General features: G+C 41.7%; 2 protein-coding genes across 2 annotated transcripts; both read right to left on the minus strand.

Moving 5' to 3' along the window:
• LOC146636799 (up-regulator of cell proliferation-like) lies at positions 1-7,976 on the minus strand. Its single transcript, XM_085349695.1, has 3 exons — positions 7,876-7,976; positions 5,573-5,727; positions 1-3,457 (listed from the first exon to the last, which is right to left on the minus strand). Exons 2-3 carry the CDS (start codon positions 5,721-5,723, stop codon positions 609-611), a joined length of 3,000 nt encoding a protein of 999 aa, XP_085205821.1. The 5' UTR covers positions 5,724-5,727; positions 7,876-7,976; the 3' UTR covers positions 1-608.
• Positions 6,701-13,968, minus strand: LOC146636800 (uncharacterized). Its single transcript, XM_085350372.1, has 3 exons — positions 13,660-13,968; positions 12,869-13,566; positions 6,701-6,710 (listed from the first exon to the last, which is right to left on the minus strand). The coding sequence occupies exons 1-3, from the start codon at positions 13,966-13,968 to the stop codon at positions 6,701-6,703; spliced, it is 1,017 nt and encodes a 338-aa protein (XP_085206498.1).
• Positions 13,969-20,476: the final 6,508 nt, after the last annotated feature.

The following is a 20,476-nucleotide window of genomic DNA, read 5'->3' on the forward strand; positions in this document are numbered from 1 at the left end:
AAGTTAACGTGAGTGTTCTCGGTGGTCAGGAACAAATGTACTCGCATGGCAGGATGCTGTAAAAGGACCAAACTTCAGCCAGGAGAACAACTGAGATAATCCATCCACAATACGAGGTTAGTCATTCATATACTGCTGCATGGGCTGGGCTGTAGTTACATCCTAAGGTTTTAAAAACTGAGCTTAAATAAATGATTAGTGGTAATAAAAGCCGAGGGAGGTCAACAGGGATCACTGACTGTTTTAGGAGCTTTTTGAGATCAAATAGAAGAAAATACATAACATTAAACATGTTAACAACACAGAAGCCATATTAAACGCAGACTACTTTAGGCCCGGAAGTAGGATTCGTCGCGTCATCACTGAACAACCGGATTGTCACGGCTTTCATTACCAATGTTTTGTATATCACACATGTTAGCCGAGGTGGTTATGAAGGATAATCTCATCTGTTAAGATGATAAATGAGAGTGCTCATTTATTTGGTAATGCTAACTGTGTTTCCACACAAAGCACATACTGTCACTGATCTCAGACCACAGAGCACAGAGCCAGCGCCAACTTATCTAGTATGGTAGTCTCGTCAGAGACGGAATAAGTAACTTGGATCAGTGATGGAATAACATTTTTACAGACTTTTTTTGACTTAATGATTTACATGCATGGCTCACTCTGTGTGGCAGAAATGTTCTCAGGAAGCGGGATACACTGATGAAGATATTATTGGCCTTGTGTTTTTTGTTTTTCTGATCTGTGGAGGCTTCACTTTTGAAAGATCTGGGAAATTCATTCAGATCAGATGTTTCAGATTTTATTTCACCTCTACCAAAATTGGAAATTCTTGTTTCTCTTTTGAATTCCCACTTCCATTTGTTAATTTCTGCAAAGAGCTTCGTGTACGAATCAGCTACGAGGCTGTTTTTGAAGCTGAAGATGAAGTTTTCATGCTTTACTGCAGTCCACAGGCTCTTTACCCACTCTTTATACTCCAAAATATCATTAGCAGATGACTCACAGTTTCTCAGCAGTTGGATGATGTGTTTTTTGAGCTCATACACAGCCTCACTGTACCCTATACTGACTGGTGCCATTGGTGGGTTTCCATTCCAGAGTCCAGGAATGTACCAGTTCCCAGTGTCTGGATTGTACTCCATCACATCAGTGAAGCTCTTGTTCTCCTCTTTCTTTTCCATTTTGGCTGCTGCCTGGGTCATCTCATTCAACTGTTCCAGGAGCAGTTTCCTGTCTCGTAAGTTCTTCTCATGGGCTGAAACATCGGACACATTCTGGTGAACAAACACACATTTTGGCTTTTTGCCCACCTCTTTCATCCTGAGAAAAGCATGCACAACTATTTGTAGGATGTCCTTCATTTCAGTTGAATTCTCCATTGCAACATTGACAATGGTGACATCACTCAGCCCCACAACAAGTGTAGCAAGCTCATTGTCGTGCTCATAGCTGTTGTCTAGTTGTGCAAGTTCTGGTGACTTTAAGCCCTCAGTGTCAATGATCAGCATGAAGTCACAGTTTAGGACTTTTTTCATGTCTTCATTGATTTTGATGAGCGACATAAAGGCACCTCGAGTACATCGACCACTGCTGACTGCAAACTGCACTCCAAACATGGTGTTAAGGAGATTAGACTTTCCTGTGCTCTGAACTCCAAGAACTGTGACTACACGTATCTTTCTGTTTGGAGACACCAAGTCACTGAGCTGAGAGAGAACATCACTCACCCATCTGAGAGGGATGTTGGATGCATCTCCATCTACAAGCTCAAGAGGAAATCCATCAAGCAACAACTCTGCACACAGTTTGGGCAGATGCTGCAGCTGTTGACGTGCTGGATCGGTTTGTGAAAGGGACAGTGAGGCTTCATAGATCTGACCCATTTCACGGAAGAAGTGTTCAGTCCCCAGTGAGCTGTTGGAAATTTGTCTGTCAATTTCTTTGATCTCCTCTTTGTTCTCAGAGTTCTTGCATTTTTCTTTATATTTCTCCTGAAGTTCAGAAAGTTTTACACGACAAAGGTTATCCAGGTTCATTCGCATCCATTTCAGGAAATAAAACCTCTCTGTTCCTGGGCTTGATATTGCATCGATGAACTGTGTCATAGCTGTCGACATGTCATTAGAGTTCTGCTTTTTTTGCAGTTCTTTTTTCTGTAACTGAAGTTGACTTTGAACTTTTTGAAGTCGAAATTCTTCCGGTTTTAAGCAGATCAGTTCTTTCCACATTTGGTCTTGACATGGAAGCTGAGCGTCTTTGTATTTCAGGATGTCTTGAATTTCTGCAGTGATGGCCTCTGCGTTACTCTTTGCAGTCTGGCACTCTGGAGAGTCTTCATCAACCAGGATTCCCAGGTCATGGGCAACGTCTGCCATCTGCTCTATTTTGATCTTCATATCTGATCTCCTGATTACTTTTCTGACTTTCTTTCTCACAATCTTTACAAAGTCTGCATCGTTTTTCTGTTTTGTCTTAATAATGATGTTGTTGTTAGTCAAACCCAATTCAGTAGCTACGTTTTTTAGAGCATCTTCGTTGCTTTTTCTATCGCAGTTACCAACCAAAAAGATTTGGGCCTTGTGGTGTTGGTTGGTAAGTAGACTGCTCTCAGCGTCCAAATGGTCAAAGAACACAAAAACTGCTGCAGATGTCTGACACAGAAAGGAGTATTGTGTTTCAAATGAAGCAATGTCCCCATGAAGGTTAGCTACAGCCACTGGCTGACTGAAAATATCAATGTTTGTGTTTCCACAAGGAAGATACCAAGTAATTTCAGTCAGTCCGTTGGATATTCTTTTTGGACTGTTGCCACACTCCATGTTGTGGTGAACAAAGGTGTCATGGTGTTGCTGAGAATTGCTCAGAAGCTTATTTAGCATCTCTGACTTGGACAAGGAGCACTCACCCAGTCTGACAAAAGAGATCATTGGAAGTTCAGAGAGAACGATTCTGTCTTCAATGAAGCCCTTGGATTCTAACAGAGACTGAAGTCTGTACTTTTTAACAATGTCTCTCATGGCCCACAGCATGAGTGTGCACTGATTGGTGTCACAATTTGGAAGCAGCAGAGGAACAGAGAACTGACACATGGACATTTTTAGTGCCATTTCCTGCTGCACAAGACCATCAGAACACAGAAAGAGAGCAGTGATTATGTCGAGTGGATTTAGCATGTCATCTGTGTTTGGGCTCTCAAACAGATCATCAAAATCTTCAAGTCCAAACTCAAAAATCAAGTCTTTGCTCCCGTCATCATCAGTATTCCTCGCCGTAGCATCAAACATCATCAGTTTCTTAAGAAAATGCCATGCAACATCAGCTTTACATTTGGAAAGTCCAACAGTAATGGTCTTCTTATTAATCTCACGGACTTGGCTGAGTGATAGCTTCTCTCTGTAGTACTGCTCCAAGCCCACATCCTCCAACAAGCTTTCCAGTTGTTTCCCTGTGAATATAATTATGTTTGTTATTTCTAACCCAATGATCTCATTAAATGAAGATTTCACACAATATTAAACAAAGCAGGGTAAAATAGTTTTACTTATTGCATTCTTTTATAAATTTATGCTTTAAATATTTCATCATTTTGTTTTAATTTCAAATTGGTTTAAATTATTTAGACAGAGTTTTTTTTTTTAATTGTTATTATTATTAGCTTCAATGTTATCTTTTTTTCTTGTTTTGTTTTATAATATAACTAAGCAGGGATATGTATCATTCCAGTTAGTTTTAATATCCTTTTTCATGAAGTATCTGGTAATCCATTCTACAAGTATATAGATCACATGGAGATTGCATTAAAGTGGACATGAGACACTACACGTGCAAAGGCTAACTTACTCCATGTAGCCCCGACTTCTCAAAAACCTGTGTCAGTACAGAATGTTACATCACCAAGTTGGCTGGTTGGTTGTGCTAAATAGACTTGCATTAGTTATTCACCGGACTGGCAGTCACTGAACCAACAAGCTAAAGTCAGAAATTAAGAAGATTCAGAGAAAGAGATGCCACACTTTGTAGAGACATTCTTTTCCCTTACACTGTAACACTGAGTGTCATCTTATTTCATATTAAAAGCCTAAATGGAAGTCAAAGGGAGATTTTTGTTTCTCCTGAGGACATGCAGATTGATGTTAGGATTTCTGATCACGCTTCCGTAACAAGCAACGAGCCAGACACCCCATACTCTTGAAGCACCTACTAGGGCTGGGCCACATTATACTGTTCACGGTAATACTGGTCTAATGTTAGGCAACGTTAAGAAAATGAAATATCGCGATAGAATATGGGTAAAACGCGCATGCACAGCGCCTTTGTTTTCATACGCATGTGGCGGAAAAAGCATGGCAGCGACGGAGAACGAGAAGGGCGAAAGCGGATCGTTGAATAAAACAGATGAACCAGAATTGGTTTGTAAAAATTGTGCAACTTCAGTGGTGTGGAATTGGTTTGGCTTTCATCCGTCAGATACCCACCAAAGTACATTTTTTGGTAGAGCATGCAAGCGGGCCGTTATTACCGTGTTTTTCGGAAAATAAGGCACACTTAAAATCAATCCTTTGATTTTCTGAAAAATCGACAGTCCCCCTTATCTATGAATTCTGGCTGTGCTTACTGACCTTGAACCAATTTTAATGCTTACACAGCAAAAAATCTGTCAAGAAATGTTTTAGTACGACTTTCGATAGGGACGAACCCACACCGCTTGATGGATTGTCGGAGCATTATGGCTACTGTAGGCAGGAGCCTTGCAGAGTAATACGAACTCCTTCAACATAATATGACCGTATTGTGTGTGTATAACCTCTTTTTACATTTTGTGGATATTATACATGTGGATATGTCGGCCAATTTCCACTGGAAATGCCTTTTGGTTAAACTGTCAGCAAGGAATTTGCATTTGCACTGTTACATTTTTAGATACATTTTTAGAATTTCACATAAAAAAAAAACAGCTGCTTGTTTAAGTGAAAATACATTGATTTAGTTTTTTTTTTGCACTAATAAAGTTGTGGAGTTGTAAAGTATTTTATCTTGTGTCAATTATATTGTCAGTTATATCGTTATTGCAAATGTTCAAATATATATCATGATAAATATTTTTGGCCATATTGCCCTGCCCTAGCACCTACCATGGATACTCTGAGGGACATGGTTGAATGCCTTATCCAAGTCCACAAAACACATGTAGACTGGTTGGGCTAACTCCCGTGAACCCTCAAGTATCCTCAAAAGGGTCAAGAGCTGATCGAGTGTTACATGATGAAAACTGCATTGCTCCTCCTGTATTCGAGGTCTGACGAATTCTCTTTACCAGCACCCTGGCATAAACTTTCTGGGGAGGCTGAGGAGTATGATCGGACTATAGTTGGAGCACACCTTCCAGTCCCCCTTCTTAAAAATGGGAACCACCACCCTGACCTGCCAATACAAAGGTACTGGAAGCAGTAGCATCTTCTGTTAAAATGCATATAATTTTCACTACATTTTTTCATGCAAAGGCTTACAATAAAGTAATATTACATTATACAAGTAATATTAGATATTTTTCAGTATGTACCATCCTTGTAATCATCTTGCTCTTTGATCTGAGTTGTAAGCGCTTCCATGCCGCTTGGTCCTCTTGAAGAAACATCCTCCTTGGCTGTGGTTGGTCTTTTTTCTTCAGCTCCCTCTTTGTTTTTCAGATTCTCCATGTCCACTGTGATCATGATGCTGTGGGAAAGAAATAGCAATATTAAACATAGTAATATTTTTACCTAAAGCTTTTTAAGGACAATAAATTGCCTGTTTAATAATAACTCCACTGTGGGTGCAGATTATGTGCTCCCACTGCTCCAGATTATTCATTCAACTTCTTTCTGATGAATGTAGAGGTATGTATTTCTATTTCAGAATTTCAGTATTTATTCCTCGAGGACTCTTTAATACAACATTGTTGTCAAAATTTTGAAAACTATCACCAAAATACTGGAAGCGTCCAGTGGTAGCCCCCAATTTCAACATCCTAGATGACTTCCATCAAATTATCACATTCACAATATTTTCCAAAAAAAAAACAACCTCTGACCCCTGACCTTGAGGTCAAGGTCACTGAGATTCAAACTTGCCTGAGATTTTGAGTACTTACACCTACAGTATCAATTTGAAACTGCTATGTCGCTTGACCACGTTACTTGGTTGTCCACCTAGCCTCAAAAAGATCCATATCACATGACATGGTAATACGTGGCATTTTACCACTTAGAAAGAGGGGAATGTTTTGAGGGACATTTAGCGTGTTTGGAGTGTGTAGTATAGTCATTTGTTTTGTGTGTCAAAACAATGAGGCGACTAATGTCACAAATGCTGCAAAAAAGGGAGACTGAAATGTAAACGCTGTCTGCACTGATACACCTCCTGCTGTCAGGCATCAATGTGTCAGGCCTGTGATGTGTACAGTATATAACTTTGTTGTTTGCAAAAAATGTGCTAAAATTTTTAACATTTACAATTTAGATTTGTATTTGAAGTTATGAATATAATATGTGTTAAAAAAAACAACTTGTGGTTTTCAGCATAAAAAAATCTAAGTTTTTCTTAATTGGATTTTATGTTTTTTGTACGATTGTAGGTCAGTTGTGTTTATACAGTATTTTAAATTAAAAATAAATAAATAAATAAATAACAAATTAATAAATAAATAAATTTAGGTTGTGCTGAAAATAAGGATATGAAAAAAGGCAAGGTAAACAGTTTATAAAAATGAAATATAAAGCTAATATTAAAAGTAGTCAAAAGGGCCCAGTGTTTTGTACACCAGCTGTCTACACCACATTTTCTCCACTGGTTTCAGATAAAATATTCTGACTTCCTGTGCTTGTCCATCCACCCCCTTATTCTTAGCCCATGTGCTATTCCCCCTTAAACTATTCGTACAAAAAGGTATAGCGGGATTACTGTTTTGCAGCAAACCCACCAAATACCTTGGAATGGAATGTACAGCACTGTACCCTGGTCTTGCCTGAAAAGTAGCTCTAAACAAATCTTTTAGTTCTCCATTAATAATTGTTTTGCATAGTGGTAGAGAAAGAAGTGTAGAAATGCAAGTTTATCTATGTAGCTTATAATAATGTGGGATAATAACTTATGGCTGTAAGTACTACAGCCCCCAATGTATTATCAGGTTGTGTTCTCAGAACAGGAAATCACGTGATTCACTTACCATTAGTACTCTACTAAAATGTGACAGAGAAGCAGTGTGAAGTGTAGAGTAAGACTTTATAATTCCCTGATGTGGCAATTTGCTTTGTACACAGTAACACAACAGATACATACAGATAATGCAGAGCACAATACAAGATCCGTGTTTCAAGCCATCATAGTAAACGACAAAAGGCAGACGCACCGACGGCTCTGCGGAATATTAAACTTTACTTCCTCTTTATCTACGCAGTAACAGCCATTTTGTTACATCCGGCTTGCTACACTGAACTTGGAAACAACAACAACCCAATAAATGTACATACATATTTAATCACCACAATAATGGTAATAGCAGTTTATCTCCCACAAAGGTAATTAATATAGACTGTTATAAAAAAATGGAGTGGATTAATCACTGTCAAAAAAAAATCTAAATACGCAAATAGTAAAATGAGGATCTTTTGCTTGTACAAGGTTGAGCAACATGCTGTCACGTCAAATTTGAAAGGGTCTATTCACTTTCTTAACAATTTTTCAACTTTCAGTCTCTGTGGGACCGAGCCCGTCCCAGCTCTCACAGAGCGCGAGGCCGATTACAAAATCAGCTTTGGTTTTTCTTGAATAGTTAGCTTTTGGTCTTCTTTATCACTTACAAAAAGAAAGCATAAAACGACATACCATACGGTAGAAGTTAGATTTTCATCCCGTTGCGTTAGAAAAAATCATTTGGTGTTCGCACCGTCAAGACTGATCAGGAAATCCCAACAACTTTCTTTCTTTCTTTCTTTCTTTCTTTCTTACAGTTATATTGGCGGTTGGCAAACAAGTGAAAGGTGCATTACCGCCACCAACTGGTATGGAGTATGGTCTGGAACGACATCCCAACAACTGAGAGGGGGGCAACAACTCCTATCATGCCGCGTTCAAGTGGCCTCGGAACTCGGAGCTGAGAACGACGTCACTCTCGAGTTAATTACTAGAAACAAACTTTTTTTAAAAATTAAAACGCCCATGGCAGGGTTGACAAAGGCATGTTAAGTGCTGTGTATTTTACTATTTAGCGAGTCACAAATATACAACTGGTAAAGATAACTAGTTTTACAGTTTTACTAATGTATACATGTATTGTACCGTTAATACATGTATACCATGTTTGACCATGACTGAGAGTTCACTTGACCACGGTTAAACTAGCCGCACCTAGAATTTAGTTTCTCATTTCTTCCAGATAATATGGTAAGGGTATTATACTGAACAAGTTTCATGGTCGAACTGAACTAGAGCATTCGCTGTCCGTCTGCCTGCTGTGAGTGCTGTGAGTCAGCCAGCCTATGACTGGACAGTAAATCAAAATATATATATTTATTAACAAAAATTATATTGTCTCAGTACACCAACTTTTTTTCCCCCAAAAGTGTTAGTTCTTTTGCATGTGCCACAATTGTCCCAATTTTTCATTTTTAAAGCTGTGCCTTTGTCCAATATCGAAGTTCTCATATTACAAACTATACAGTCAATAAGAAACAACAATAGAGCTATTGACATGGATGAACAGTCAGAAAAGAAATATATCAATAAAAAAAACCAACTCAAAAGTTAAAATGTGATGGAAAGTCATAATAAATAATATAATTGTTAATAATTATATAGAGGCAGCACGGTGGCACGGTGGTTAGCACTGTTGCCGCACAGCAAGAAGGTCCTGAGTTCAATTCCACCATCAGGCCGGGGTCTTTCTGTGTGGAGTTTGCATGTTCTCCCCGTGTTTGTGTGGGTTCCCTCCGGGTACTCCGGCTTCCTCCCACCGTCCAAAGACATGCATCTTGTGGGGATAGGTTAATTGGATAATCCAAATTGCCACTAGGTGTCAATGTGAGTGTGAATGGTTGTCTGTCCTTGTGTGTTAGCCCTGCGACAGACTGGCGACCTGTCCAGGGTGTACCCCGCCTCTCGCCCTATGACAGCTGGGATAGGCTCCAGCGCCCCCTGCGACTCTGAAAAGGATAAGCGGAAGCGAATGGATGGATGGATGGAATAATTATATATCTGTTGCCCTACCACACCAATTATAACAACAAGCAAATACAGAAGTAAGCAGTTTGTACTGCCGGTGGACTTATTTAAGGCAAAGAGTCCACTCTGTGTTCCGTGCATGTTGGAGATGTCGTGTTTCCATCTCCAGTCATTCAGAATGGATGCAGGTACAGGTATTACACTGGATCTGTAAACAACAAATAAATAAGTTTTCAAAAACACTTAAAAAAGCACCTCGCACTCACTGGTTAACAGTTTGGTGACTGTTTTATTTAATGTGAGTTTTGTTGTTTTTGTTTGTTTGTTTAGTTTTTTTAAGATAAGATAAGATGACCTTTATTAGTCCCACAGGTGGGAAATTTGTTTCGTTACAGCAAAAGTGCAAAGTTATGTAGCAGAAATTAGAAAACACTTGAATGCAATAAAATAAAAATAAAATACTATATACAATAGAATAAAATAGAATAATATATACAATAGAGTAAAATAGAATACAAATGCTATATACAACTGAGTAAGAAAATACAAAAGTACAACTTTGTCAGAAAAAGAATTGCACATATAGCAGTCTTATTGCACATGTGTGGGTTTGATCAGCTGCAAAAGTCTTTGTTGTAGAGTCTGACAGCAGTGGGGAGGAAAGACCTGCGAAATCTCTCCGTCCCACACCGTGGGTGCCGCAGCCACTGAAGGATCTGCTCAGTGCTGTCAGAGTCTCCTGCATGGGGTGGGAGATGTTGTCCATCAGGGATGACAGCTTAGCCATCATTCTCCTGTCACTTACCACCTCCACTGGGTCCAGAGGGCATCCCAGAACAGAGCTGGCCATGCGGATCAGCCTGTTCAGTCTCTTCCTGTCCCCAGCAGAGATGCTGCCGCCCCAGCAGACCACACCATAAAAGATGGCTGAGGCCACCACAGAGTCATAGAAGGTCTTCAGGAGTGGGCCCTTCACTCCAAAAGACCTGAGTCTCCACAGCAGGTACAGCCTGCTCTGCCCTTTCCTGATGAGGGCGTCTGAATTATGAGTCCAGTCCAGTTTGTTGTTCAGATGAACACCAAGGTACCTGTAGCTGTCCACAGCCTCAATGTCCATACCTTGGCTGTTCAGTGGTTGCAGTGGAGGATGTTTGTGCCTGCGGAAGTCTCAAATTCAAATTCAAATTCAAATTCAAATTTTCAAATTCAAATTTTATTTGTCACATACACAGTCATACACAGTACGATATGTAGTGAAATGCTTGGACAACTGCTCGTGACCTAAAGAAAACAAAAAGGCTATGAATAAGATAGGAAATAAATATGAAAAATTAAAAAGGGTAAATTTAACTAGGAGGGAATAAAATATAAATTAAGGTTAAAAATGAAATAACTGTACAACACAAATTAGAATGAAGGGTAAATTTAACTGGGAAAGAATAAGATAAAATATATAAAATAAAGTTGAAAATAAAATAATTGTACAACAAAATACACAATATAGAACTATATAGGAATGTATGAAGAAATATAAATAAATAAATATATACACAATAACAGCAGCTGTACAAGTATTAACTTGAAATGAAGAATATAATGTCCAGTGTTGTGCAATCCACATTATGTCTTGTGCAGTGCAAATATGCTTAAAGTGATTTAAGTGATAACAATGTCCAGAATGTCCAGTGTGTGTGTAAGAACTATATGTGTGGGTCAGTACTGTGTGGTGGTGTGATTGTGATTGAGAGACCGTATCGCCTGCGGGAAGAAGCTCCTCCTCAGTCTCTCTGTGTTGGTCTTCAGGGAGCGGAATCGCTTTCCTGACCTCAACAGAGAGAACAGTCTGTTGTTGGGATGGCTGAGGTCCTTCACGATCTTCCTGGCCTTGGTCCAGCACCGCCTGCTGTAGATTGAGTGCAGGTCAGGGAGCTCGGAGCGGATGGTGCGCTCAGCTGATCGCACAACCCTCTGTAGAGCTCGTCTGTCCTGCATGGTGCTGTTCCCGAACCAGGTTAAGATGTTTCCCGTCAGGATGCTCTCTATGGTGCACGAGTAAAAGTTCCTGAGCACCTTGGAGGGCAGTTGGAAGTCTCTCAAGGGTCTGAGGTGGTAGAGACGCTGTCGGGCCTTTTTCACCACGGTGTTGATGTGACAGGACCATGACAGGTCCTGCGTGATGTGAACTCCGAGGTATTTGAAGCTGTCCACTCTCTCCACTGGGCACTCGTTGATGACGGGGGTCTGGTAGTTCCTCTCCTGCTTAGTGCTGAAGTCCACTATCAGCTCCTTTGTCTTACTGACGTTTAGAAGGAGGTTGTTCCTCTGGCACCAGTTCTCCAGATTCCTAATCTCCTTCAGGTAGGCCGTCTCGTTGTTATCAGAGATCAGGCCCACCACGACGGTGTCGTCAGCAAACTTGATGATGGTGGTGGAGCTGGTAGTGGCCACACAGTCATATGTGTACAAAGAGTACAGCAGGGGGCTCAGAACACACCCCTGGGGGGCTCCAGTGCTGAGAGTGGTGGAGGCTGAGACATGTCCGCCCATCCTTACTGCCTGTGGTCTGCCAGTTAGGAAGTTGGAGATCCACTGACACATAGATGAGCTGAGTCCCAGATGCTCCAGCTTGGTGGTGAGTGTGGAGGGAATTATGGTGTTAAATGCAGAGCTGTAGTCTATGAAGAGCATTTTAACATAATTCCCCCTTCTAGTGTCCAAGTGAGTGAGTGATGTGTGGAGGAGATGAGAGATGGCATCGTCTGTGGAACGATTTGGACGGTAAGCGAACTGTAGTGGGTCCAGTGTGTCTGGTAGTGAAGAAATGATGAAGTCTCTGACTACCACCAGCTCCTTGGTTTTACTGGTGTTGATCTGGAGGTAGTTCAGCTGGCACCAGTCCACAAAGTCTTGGGTCAGTCCTCTGTACTCCCTGTCGTCCCCATCAGTGATGAGGCCGACTATTGCAGAGTCATCAGAGAACTTCTGCAGGAAGCACTGGGTGGAGTTGTGGGAGAAGTCTGCAGTGTAGATGGTGAAGAGGAAGGGAGTCAGAACCGTTCCCTGTGGGGCCCCCGTACTGCAGACGACCCCGTCCGACACACAGCCCTGAGTTTTCACATACTGTGGTCAGTCGGTGAGGTAGTCCAAAGTGTCGAAGCTGAGCCAGGATCAGCCGCTCCAGGGTCTTCATCAGGTGGGATGTCAGAGCCACCGGCCTGTAGCTGTTGAGTTCTTGGGGCGTGAAGTCTTTGGCACTGGTACAACACAGGAGGTTTTCCAGAGCTGTGGGACTCTCCCCAGCCTCAGGCTCAGGTTGAAGAGGTGCTCCATCAACCCACGCAGTTGGTCTGCACAGGACCTGACGACCCTTGAGCTGATGCCATCTGGGCCCGCTGCCTTCTTGGCTTTAATCCTCCTCAGTTCCCTCCTAACCTGGGTGGTTGAGAGGGACAGGCTGGAGTCTTGTGTTGAGTGTGTATTGGATGCTGTTGTTGGGGTTGGGGAGGAGTGAGCAGGGTGAGTAGAGGAGGTGTGAAGTGTCTGAGGTGTCAGAGGTGGAACAGCAACAGTGGGGGTGGGTGAGTCTGCAGCCGATGTTGAAGACTGCCTCATGGATGAATCAAATCTGTTGAAGAAATGATTCAGTTCATTTGCCCACCTCACATCCCTCCCAGGCAGAGAGTTCTGCTGTTTGTGGCCCGAGATGGTTCTGAGGCCTCTCCAGACTTCGCCAACGTTGTTTTGCTGAAGCTGGTTCTCCATCTTCTGCCTGTAGCTGTCCTTCCCATACCTTATCAGTCCCCTCAGCTCTCTCTGCACCCTTTTCAACTCCTCTTTGTCTTTTGATTTGAAGGCCCCCCTCTTCTGGTTGAGGACAGCTTTAATTTCTGGGGTAATCCAAGGTTTGTTGTTGGAGAAACACCGCACAGTCCTGGTAGGTACGGTGTTATCCACACAGAAATTAATATAGTCAGTAATGCTTGTATTAAGGCTGTCGATGTCCTCTCCATGGTCGTCACAGATCACCTCCCACACAGTCGACTCAAAACAATCCTTAAGGGCCTCCTCGCCCTCCTCCGACCATCTCTGTACTGTGCGGGTGGCTGGTGGCTCCCTGCACACTAAGGGCTCATACACAGGGACAAGGTGCACCAGGTTGTGATCAGATCTGCCCAGGGGAGGGAGAGGTGATGAACTGTATGCCTCTTCTGCACTGGCATACAGTAAGTCCAGTGTTCTATTGTCTCTGGTTGGGCAGGTCACATACTGGGTGAAGGTGGGCAGTGTGGAGTCCAGTGAGGCATGATTAAATTCCCTGATATTATGAGAAGGGCTCTCGGAGATTGTGTTTGCAGTCTGCTCACCACAGAGTGGAGAGAGTCACAGGCTGCATCCACGTTGGCCGACGGGGGGGGGGGGGGGGGGGACATACGCTGTTATCGTGATAACATGCGAGAATTCCCTGGGCAGGTAGTACGGACGGATGCTAACGGCTAAGAGCTCAATGTCTCTGCTGCAGAGTTGTTCTTTCACAGTGATGTGCCCAGGGTTACACCATCTGTCGTTCACAAACACTGCCAGTCCCCCTCCTTTCCTCTTACCGCTCTCTCTCGTCCTGTCCGCCCGCAGCAGCTGGAATCCCGGTAGTGCCACGCTCGTGTCCGGAGTTAGCGGTGTTAACCACGACTCCGTTAGCATCATGATGCTACATTGCCGGTACTCCCTCTGTGACCAGGTTAGCGACGTGAGCTCATCCATCTTATTGGGCAAAGATCTTACGTTTCCAATAATCACAGAAGGAAGAGATGGTCGATAACGTCTCCTTCTCGGGCGACAGCGCTCCTTCCCAGCACGACACCCCGGTCTTTTCTTCCTCAACTCGCTGGGAATGTTGAGTCTGTCCGCCGGCAGTACCGCTGCAGGACGCAGCGCTAACAGCTGATTGCCTTTCATTGCCTTGTCTCTCTATGAAGACAAGGCAATGTGTCCAGTTGACAAATATCCAGCGACCAACACAGTGAACACCATCCCTACAGACACAGTAACCAGGGAAGCAAAAGAACATCATACAACGAAGGCCCTGAGTAAATGTAGACATCCCAGCTGGACATTTGTCAAAGTTGGGAGGGCACCTAAAGAAAGCTCCAGCCAATCCAGGAGAGAAGGACAACCGCTGCCTAAGTGGAAACCCTTAGTGATCACGTATGTGTCAGGAGTATCGGAACAGTTGAGACACATTTTCACTAAAGACCGTGTCTCTGTGGTTTTTAAACCCCAGGAATTGGGTCCCCTGACAAAAAAAGAGTAATGTAGTGTATGACGTTAAGTGCCAGGAGGATTGCCATAATTCATACATCAGGAAAACTGAACAATCTCTGGTTAAGAAGATGGCACAACACAGAAGAGCTAACTCTTCAGGCCAGGCAGTCTATTTACCCCTCAGGCCAGTAGACACTTTCATTGATGAGGATGTACACATCCTGGACTGGGAGGAACACTGGTTTGAGCGCGGAGTCAAGGAGGCCATTTACATGAAAAGGGAAAGACCATCTCTGAATTGAGGAGGGTGCCTAAGGGTACATCTTTCATCATCTTACAATGGTACTCAGGACCACTGATCGGTGGTTGTTGATCAATGGTCATGACAATTTTGATATTAATGATCAAGGAACTGCCCTCACAGTGAATTGTTCTTTCAATGGGCTAGTTTCAGTCGTTGTGCAATGTACTGTTTATAAGGTTAGGGAAACCTGCAGTCAGCTGAGACTGAAGAAGTCATGATGAACAGAATCAACTCTTAAAGAAACAGCATCTGGAAACCAAACACTCGCAAGAAAGCCAGTGGAATATTTCAAGACAAAAGAAAATGGACTTCAGATGCAGAAAAAGTGTGTTGTGTCACAGACTGGTAACTCTAAATGTGCTTAAAAAAAGCTAGCTACCTCGTGTCCAGACTTGTGGCACACAGTAAAAAGACTTTCACTATAGCGGAGAAGTTTTACCTGCCACTGTAAATATGTGCCGTGAGGTGATCAAAGAGGCTGTTGCAAAGAAGCTACTGACCATCCCACTTTCAAAAGACACTGTATTGCAAACATGGCCTTAGACATACAGCATCAGCTTCTGGAAAGAATAAAAAGTAGTCTTCTCTTTGCAACTAGATGATGTCATGAATGGTGCATTGCTACTGGTTTTTGTTCGTTATTGCTGGGACAGCAGTTTGCATGAGGACATGCTGTTTTGTGGAGAGCTACCAGCCTGAGCCACCACTCAGGTTTCCGCTGCACTTCACTGAGAACAATCTGGACTGGCAGAGCTGTGTTGGGGTTTGCAGTGATGGTGCAGCTTCAATGACTGGCAGGCATCATGAGGCAGATTTTTGATCGTGTACCAGAAACTAAATGGACCCACTGTTTTCTCCACTGTGAAATACTTGCAGCAAAAAAGATGTCACCAGAGTTCCATGAGGTGACATGGCAACATGTTTTCAAGAGGAAACTTGCTTTGTGGACTAAGATGGCCCAGGGAAAGAGCATGGACATGCTTCCACTTTTGTCTAACATCTTGGAAAGCTCCCCTCAGGTAAAGATCAGTGTCTCTGTCTGTCAGCACCTTTCACAACTGACAGAGAAATTTAATGAATTCCAGAGAATGACACATTTGGATTATGGACCCATTGTCTGTGGATCCCACTGAAAATGAAGTTGCTTTGCCCTCACATCTGGTTTCCACCGAGAGCCCTTTAAAGTTGCAGTGGGGCAAACTGTCCTGAGCTCCTTCTGGATTGATGTCTCAAAAGAGTAACCATGTCTGGCACTGAAAGCTGTGAAACTCCTCCCATTCACAACTACATATCTATGTGAATCAGGATTTTCCATTGTGGCCACAACCGAGACCAAAGCCCAAAACAGACTCAGAGCAACACTGGAAACTACTCTGAGAGGGAGCCTTTCTCCCATTCCACCCAGAATGGATCTGATTGTGTCTCAGAGGCAGGCTCAAGTGTCTCATTAAGAGGTGAACATAAAAGGGGAGTTGCAACTTGCCAAAAAAATGGACTGTTGTGACTTTTTATTGTTGTTCATTTGTCTCAACTATAAAGCATAACTTCTGGTTCTAACTTCTGGTTGTGAAAAAAGGTTTACGGCTGCTGAAGCAACTTTCAGATTCACTCACAGGTGATAAGGCTATATTTTCATTTGGACTTTATTTAAATTTATAACAGTTTATTTATTTATTTAGAACATTATTTTGAATGTATTTATTTGATCACAATTCCAATTTCTATTTTTCCATTTTCTTTCTTGTCTCTTTTGCTGTAGAAAAATTAAATTATTAATTTTTTTTTGTTATTAAGCCTGACTTGAGCATTTCAATTTCTACTTGCAGTTTGATTTGTTCCATGAATTGTTAACCTGTTTGGCATTTTGTTTTATGTGCAGGTTCACATACACATAATAAATAAATGTTTATTACGTTGCATCATGTCATCATGTTTATTTGACAAGGTTTTAGCTGGACCCCCTATTGTTCCGTTGCCTAATCACACGAGCAAAGGTGTGAAAACAGGTATGGTTCACCAAGGTTTCAGGTGAACCAATTGTGAAACCTAGCCCCACCCCATCATGTGATTTACTGAGGTCAAATGGTCCAGGGTGTGAGTGGGCGTTAAGGCGTCTGGGAAGGGATCTCAGAACTGGATTATAGATGGCAGACAGTTGTTATAAGTTCAAACATGGTCGTTCACAGAGGACATAGATGGCTTCTTTGACTCCTCTTTTAAACCATCTGTCTTTTCTGTCCAAAATGAGAAATGCCTAAAAAATGTCCAAAATACACACGTGCAACACACGTGAAACAATGTTTGTGTCACATGAAACATTTTCTGATGTAAGTAGAAAAAAACAGAGAAGAGACAGAATCAGAGCTGGACACTCCTGCCTGTTTAATTTTGTGGAGTTACATACTGCACATCACTAAATCCGACAGAGCTCGGCCCAGTGGATTGCTAACTAGTCTGTCAGGTAGTTAGTAATCCATGAGGTGTGGATGTGTTTACTGACATTACTGTAGCTTTCTCTGGCCTGGAGGGCCGCTGTCCTGCTTATTTTCCAACTAACCTGCCCTTGTAGCTTCTTATTGGCAAAGCACACCTGATCCAGCTAATCAGCAGCAGGTAGTGCAGGGATATCTCAAAAATAAGCAGGATACTGGTCCTCGAGGACTGGAGTTTGAGACCACTGCTCTAGATGTTTTCCTCACTTCACTTGCTCACTTCTCTAGTGGGAGGAGCTGAACTACTTGATACATGAAGAGTGAAAGCACACGCATAAAGACCTTAAAGAGCCAGGAAGGGAGGGTAAGTTCAATGAATCAGCAGATTTAAGTTAGGGCTTTCCTCTACTTGTAGCCATTGTGTAATTGATCGCACACTTGTGTGCATTGCACTGTTAGCTAGCTCACTCACCAACAACTGTGATGCCGAACTGGTAAATGGACTGTGTCTTATTTATGCTACACTTTTCTACTCTAACTGAGCAATCAAATTGCTTTTTATTATAAGCTACATTCAGGTAGGGCAGAAGGTACCTAACAATTCATATTTTTAGGAATCAAATAATGTTATAATAATAATAATAATATAACTGTCAGAGTGGAATAAACTCTTCTGTTTCTCAGACATCCCTGGACAGTAAAGAACCTTTTCCTTTTTTGATCTTTTTGTTTCCAGTCTTTAAGTTTTTAAGAACTTTTCATGTGAGATTGTCCACCCACAGCTGCTAATTCCTAAATCCTAAAAATAAAATAAAATAATTACTAAAATTACATTCAGAAAATGGCAGAAACATTACCCCAGCAGTGTAATGAGTCATGATGGGTAATGAGTAAGTCAGTGAGTAAAATAGCAAAGCATCACACAGTTGCTGCAGACTTTTACAGGCACTCTATTGTTTTGAGATCTGGTGGCTGTGGAGGCCATTTAAGTTCAGTGAACTCCTTTTAATGTTCATTATACCAGTTTGAGATGATTTAAACTTTGGGACATGGAACTTCATCCTGCTAGAAACATCTGTCTGAAGGTGGGTGCACTGTGTTCATAAAGGGGTGGAGATGGTCAGCAGCAACACTCAGACAGGCAACGGCATTTAAATAACTGCTCAGATGGTCCTCAGTGATATAAAGTACATCAGCAACAGCAGCATGAACTGTTGACACAAGGCAGGATGGATCCAGGCTTTCATGTCATTTTGTGCTAAATTCTGATTTTAACATCTAAATGACACAGCAGAAATCAAGACCGATCAGCAGTTTGGGAAATGTTCAGTATTGAGATATCAATTTTACTACAAATACTACAGAATTAGAAAAACTGTATTACAACATATCATGTTTACCAAGGGCACATCTGCTGTATAAAGGTAAGCTGTTCCAAACGTTTCTTTAAATTGTGATGTTATGTGCATATAAGGTAAGATGAAAACCAGTAAAAAAAAAATAAATCCAGATTCTCCAGCACCAGCAGATAAAAGTTTTTTTTTCATTAAAAGGCTTAAACATTATCATTTATTGTCATTTTCTTGTATTGACATCAGTTTCATTTTTTTATTTTCCTTTATTCAATTATAATTCTGAATGCTTTTTATTTTTAGAAACTTGCAATAAAAATGACCAATAGGAAATTATCTTAATAGAAAAAGATAGTTAGAGAAAAGTAGTGAACACAGTCTATCATAACTCATGAGATGCTGTGTTAGACCACTGTATGCAGAAATGCAGGCCCACAGGTTTTGGAGCCCAGAGCTGCACAGGAACCTGGACCTCTCAGCAGTACCATGACACCTTTGTTCATCACAACATGGAGTGTGGTGACAGTCCAAGAAGAATATCCAACGGACTGACTGAAATTACTTGGTATCTTCCTGGTGGAAACACAAACATTGATATTTTCAGTCAGCCAGTGGCTGTAGCTAACCTTCGTGGGGACATTGCAAGCTTTCAAACACAATACTCCTTTTTTTGTCAGACATGCGGTAGCAGTTTTTGTGTTCTTTGACCATTTAGACTCTGAATCTGAATTCAGTCTACTTACCATCCAACATCACAAACCACAGATCTTCTTGGTTGGTAATAATGTGAGCAAGCACAACAGTACAGATGCTTTGAAAAAATTAGTGCTAATGTTGGGTTTGACCAAAAACAACATCATTATTAAGACAAAACACAGAAATGATGCAGACTTTGTGAAAAGTTTGAGGGAAACAGTCAGAGATGTGGTGAAGAACTCAAAGATGAAGATGACAATAGAGCAGATGGCAGACGTTGCCCATGAACTGGGAATCCTGGTTGATGAAGACTCTCCAGAGTGCCAGACTGCAAAGACAAATGCAGACGCCATGACTGCTGAAATTCAAGACATCCTGAAATACAAAGAAGATCAGCTTCAACGGTAAGGTGACATATGGAAAGAACTGACCTGCTTAGAGAAGAAAGAATTTCGACTTAGAAAAGTTGGCTCCGGAAACTTCAGCTGCAGAAAGAACAACTGAGGAAAAAGCAGAACTCTTATGACATGTCGACAGCTATTACATGGTTTATTAATGCAATATCAAGCCCAGGAACAGAGAGGTTTTATTTCCTGAAATGGATGCGAATGAACCTGGATAACATGTCTCGTGTAAAACTGTCTGAACTTCGGGAGAAATATAAAGAAAAATGTCAGAACTCTGAGAACAAAGAGGAGTTCAAAGAAATTGACAGACAAATTGCCAACAGCTCACTGGGGACTGAACACTTCTTCCGTGAAATGGGTCAGATCTATGAAGCTTCACTGTCCCCTCCACAAACAGATCCAGCATGTCAACAGCTGCAGCATCTGCCCAAACTGTGTGCAGTTGTTGCTTGATGGATTTCCTCTTGAGCTTGTAGATGGAGATGATGTGATGTTCTCTCGCAGCTCAGTGACTTGGTGTCTCCAAACAGAAAGATACTGGTAGTCACAGTGTCTGAGTTTGAGGACCAACATCTCCAGTCATGTATCAGAAGCATAAAAAAGGCCATCAACAAGGCCAAGAAAGGAAAGAGTGATAATGTAAAGACATTTGTTGAAGATATTGTAAAGAACTTAGTCACAAGCTGGTCATTTCCAATGATGCTCTTGGTGCTTTCCTGAATATCCTGAATAATGCTGACAAGGAATATTTTGCTGACTGGCTCACAGTGTCTGTGAATGAGATGGAACAAGATCTGAGAAAACTTTGAAATGAAA

This window comes from Diplotaxodon limnothrissa, linkage group LG3, assembly GCF_057381915.1.
Source record: "Diplotaxodon limnothrissa isolate DT_005_m linkage group LG3, D_limnothrissa_male_GT1.1, whole genome shotgun sequence".
NCBI lineage: Eukaryota > Metazoa > Chordata > Actinopteri > Cichliformes > Cichlidae > Diplotaxodon > Diplotaxodon limnothrissa.